The sequence below is a fragment of the Aptenodytes forsteri genome, unplaced genomic scaffold (genome assembly GCF_000699145.1).
Source record: "Aptenodytes forsteri isolate BGI_AS27 unplaced genomic scaffold, ASM69914v1 Scaffold166, whole genome shotgun sequence".
In the NCBI taxonomy this organism is placed as follows: Eukaryota; Metazoa; Chordata; class Aves; order Sphenisciformes; family Spheniscidae; genus Aptenodytes; species Aptenodytes forsteri.
The window spans coordinates 9210467-9214970 of record NW_008796110.1 but is presented as its reverse complement, the minus strand read 5'-3'; the positions used below and the strand labels follow the sequence as shown (position 1 = coordinate 9214970).

Here is a 4504-nt window from a genome sequence, read left to right as displayed (position 1 = left end):
CCGGTCGCCCGTCGCAGCGGGCTTCCGGGGAGAGCCCCGGGCAGCCCCGTCCCCGCCTCCCGGTGGTTACAAGGGGCGTAAATCGTTCTCTGGTCCTGCTGGTGCCGTTCCTCCTCTTAGCAGAGCCCCGAGTTTGGCACATGAAGCTGAGGGGACTGGGAGAGGTTTCAACAGTGAGTTGTGCTGGAGAGGGAGTTGGTGCCACCAGCGTGCCAGAGAGGTGGGACATCGAGCTGATAGTCTGGGTAGCTTTTTGAGTTCTCACATAAATCCATATCTCAGCACATACATGCGCAGAGAGAAAGAAAAGCAGATGGTGTACAGCGAGGAGCACAAATGGACTATCGGGGGTGACAGCCAGGGAGAAGTCAGGCACCTTAAGCAGCAAGAACAGCAAAGTCTCCATCCTTGTTGAGAAGCCTGTATGTCTGTGCCCTTCTAGAAGCAGCTTAGCTAGAGCTCACCTTAGGTAAACTGAAAGAAATCCTCAGGCTGAACTGATCCTTGTTAGAGAAACCCAGGCGTTGTGAGGCAGGAGCAAGAGCTTGAGTTACATCTTCTGGTCCTGGGAGAAGGAACAGATGGGAAAAAGGGGGGAAACTCCGGTGATACAATGCTGCTCTGCAGGCCTCACCAGGTACAGGCTGTCTCTAAGATGAGTACATCTGATTTTAAAAAAATGTCCTCCAAACAAATCATTACTCTGAACTGGTAACTAGAAATTTTAGGGGATGATTCAGTTTGAGCTGAACAAAAAAATCAGGTTTAATGTTTTCACATTTAAGAGAGGAAAGTGGCTCAGTTTATTTTGAGTTCAGGTTGTCTTTTAGCTTCTACTGTCAAGTTATGTTGAATTTTTAAGTCGCCAATAGCGTGAAGGACACAACATAAGGAAGAGTCATGTGCAAGCAGGCAGTTTCAAACCTAGAGTTAGAATGCACTTATTCCGTGTTTATCCTTCTAGTTGTCAAACTTTGGTAGTGAGTGATCTTTTAAGTGACCTTTGTGTTATTTTTCTAGTATGTACTCTGCTTCTGTTCAGAAAAGTAATATCACTTTATTTATGCTAGTAGTTAAAGCAGTACTCTATCTATGTGTTGCAGTGTGTGGGCGTGAGCCTCTCCTACTTGAGAAGCCAGACCCTTCTAGAGCACTTCCACACTAGTGTAATTGCACCTAGAGGCAAAGCTGTGCCGTTTTAACTGTTGAAAAGGACGGTCACTTTTGCCTGTGCAAGTCTTCTGTGTGAAACCGTATATAGGTCTGTGGAGTACTACAGACTATGAGGTTACCCTGGTTTTTCCAGGTAACTCTTGTAAAGATGTTGGCACCATTATGAAAAAAAGTTTGTTCCATTGGAATTCAGAGACCTGTGCTGTTTTCCTATTAGTGAGCTCAAACACTCATTGAAAGGATCAGTGAACTTTCGGTGTCTTTGTTCCCAAACTTGCTTTGCATCCCCTGGCAGATCCTTTGGAGTCTCTAAGTGGTGAAATGTGTAAAAGTCACTATTGAAAATCAAAATAATAGATGCCAGGCTAAATTAGCTTCTACCCCAGCCTATAGACTTCCACGTACACCCAAGCTATCCCTGTCTCCGTTAAGAGAGGGCTGCCAACATGCTGGCTGGGAGTCATGAAATTCTGCCACAGCCTTGTAACTGCTGTCTGTCATGTTAACCATGACTGACTTCAGCATGTTTGTATTAGGCTCAGAGCCCATCTTTCTTCTTCCCTTAAACAAAGACAAGACTACTCAAGAGCTGAAATAGCCTTTTCAAAATTATTCACTTAGAGCCTAGTCATTTAAGGTAAACAGATCTTATACTATAAATCATGTTGTCTGTGGGCAAAGAAAATACCTCACCCTAATATTTATCATTTCCCTGTCTCTGAGCAAAATCCTTATTCTTTCAGAGGTTTCATTTCTACAAGGCTATTTGCTCTAGCAACATCTTGTACTTGCATGTGCACCTGAGAAGGTGTATCACGTCTTTGGAGACAGTATGTAGGAAAATTAAATAAAACACTTTTCCCTGTCTTACTGTTTGCTATTTACAGGGAAGCCTGTGCTTGTATATTCTAATCCAGGACTGTGTTGCTTTCTAGTTAGTTGCCTCCAGCAGCCTTCACCAAGTGGATTGTAATAAACATATCACTGTCCACAGTACATTTTGTTCAGTCTACATTAATTATGCTACATATTAATATTTTTTACAGCATCTGTCAATGGATTTTAAAATGAGGTTTCTTCTGGAAGCGTGTCTTTCATAGCTTCAGCAGCAGTCTGACAGTTACAGTTTCCTACTCAGGGTCTTAATGTGCTCAAATGCTTTTTAATACCATGCTGCTGGAATGTACCATGCCAGAGCACAGCATGTTATTCTTATTCCTTCCACGTCTCTCTCTTGTGTCCCATTTTTAAGGGAATTCGGTTTACTGTGGAAAACTAAAGTTTGACTGGTCTTGCACAAGTCTACCTTTTTTCATTGCTATCAGGAGGATACTTTAGAGAAAGTTGTTTTGTTCCTGATACTGTAAGCATCACTTCTTTAGCTCAACTGAGTTCCCTCTGTTAAGGATGCTATGAGAGCCGCTCAACCCAGTGGACTCTGGGATCCAGGGTGTCGTGGTTTAACACAGCCACTCACTCAGTCCACCCCGGTGGGATGGGGGAGAGAATCAGAAGGGTAAAAGTGAGAAAACTCATGCATTGAGATAAAGACAGTTTAATAGGCAAAGCAAAAGCCGCGCACACAAGCAAAGCAAAACAAGGAATTCATTCACTCCTTCCCATCAGCAGGCAGATGTTCAGCCATCTCCAGGAAAGCAGGGCTCCACCACGCCTAACGGTTACTTGGGAAGACAAATGCCATCACTCCGAATGTCCCTCCCCCCCTCCCTTCTTCTTCCCCCAGCCTTATATGCTGAGTGTGATGCCATATGGTGTGCAATATCCCTTTGGTCAGTTGGGGTCAGCTGTCCCGGCCGCGTCCCCTCCCAACTTCTTGTACACCCCCAGCCTACTCGCTGGTGGGGTGGTGTGAGAGGCAGAAAAGGCCTTGACTCTGTGTAAGCACTGCTCAGCAGTAACTAAAACATCCCTGTATTATCAACACTGTTTTCAGCACAAATGCAAAACATAGCCCCATACTAGCTACTATGAAGAAAATTAACTCTATCCCAGACAAAACCAGCACACGGGGGTTCCTCTTTCCTGGTTACTGAAAGCCAGCCCCGTGTACTCTCAGATCTGTGAGGTTTCTCTGTCCGGATTGATGGATGCAGCTGCTGCTGTTCCTGCTTGCAGGTATGGCCAGTAGCAAGGCTGAGCGTGCATTCAAGAGAGGCATGCAGAAACACGAAACTGAAATGGTTGGTCACACAGGTACCCACAGAGCAATGGCGTTATCATACCGACATAAACACCGACAGCACTTGCATAAACAAGAACAGGGATAGCCCAATCTTGTTCCTCCCTTCTGGTTGATCAGGATTGACATTCACTAGGGTAAACACAATTCCTCTTTAGATTCGCAAGCACCTCCGTGTTCGCAGGCTGCTTGAATATCAATGTGGGCTCTGAGTCTGTTTAGTATTCCCGGACCTTGGGCCCCTTACCCAGCCACTGGCTCAGACACCGAGTCTTTCCAGGTGAGGGTCTCTTCCTGCTCACTGACTGCTCCAGCTTGACGGTCGCTACCTGATGCATAACCAAACCTGGTATTTCTGATGCTCTTACCTGGGCCCTCTCAGCCGCACACCGTATCACTGATACAGTTGCCTCATCTCTGTGTGCCTTGCAAGATTTCACTCCACAAAAGGTCCCAACATCACCCCCCCCAAGTCTTTGTGAAGCCCGGCCGCCTCTCACATAACCCCCCTCTTAACTACCTGAAAGCAAGGCCTTCCTCACCACGCTCTCAGCAACTTTTTCCAGCTTCTCACTCTGTTATTTATGTTCAACCATTTCTCATGTCCTGCCCCGTAGTTCCTACCGTTAGCTAAACCTCAGGCCAGGGCCCAGTCATCGGCCTGCGTATCTTAGCACCTTTTCTGCCCTGTTTTCGGTTTCGGCTGCCAGAAATTCGGCTTGCCATCTCATCGCCGTGCCCTCGGGGTATCCCCTCTGCTGCTCTGGCCTCTGCCAGCCTGAGGTTTTGGTGGGCTTTTTAGCTTCCAGTTAATTTTCCTCAAAAACTTAATGATTCTCCCCATCTGCTTATGTATCAGCAAAAAAAGGGCTTGATCCGGCTTGTCTCTTCACTTCTGAAAGGCAGGTCCTGCTTGACTAACCTGGTCTCTTCTATGACAAGATGACCCGCTTAGTGGATGAGGGAAAGGCTGTGGATGTCGTCTACCTAGGCTTTAGTAAAGCCTTTGACACCATTTCTCACAGCATTTTCCTAGAGAAACTGGCTACTCACGGCTTGGACGGGCGTACTCTTCACTGGGTAAAAAACCAGCTGGACGGCCGGGCCCAAAGAGTTGTGGTGAATGGAGTT

The 4504-nt window shown here is 46.4% G+C and overlaps 2 protein-coding genes across 2 annotated transcripts in view; one reads left to right on the top strand and one right to left on the bottom strand.

The window, feature by feature from the left end:
* Positions 1 to 4099, bottom strand: part of DOCK4 (dedicator of cytokinesis 4) — a 262389-nt gene extending 258290 nt beyond the window's left edge. Inside the window, 1 exon segment of the mRNA XM_019474045.1 lies at positions 4051 to 4099. Within this exon segment, the coding sequence (XP_019329590.1) occupies positions 4051 to 4099 (49 nt within the window).
* Positions 4100 to 4315: 216 nt separating this feature from the next.
* ZNF277 (zinc finger protein 277) overlaps positions 4316 to 4504 on the top strand; it is a 60085-nt gene continuing 59896 nt past the window's right edge. Inside the window, exon 1 of the mRNA XM_009286834.2 lies at positions 4316 to 4453. Coding sequence (XP_009285109.2) covers positions 4316 to 4453 — 138 coding nt within the window. The remainder of the gene's footprint in view (positions 4454 to 4504) is intronic.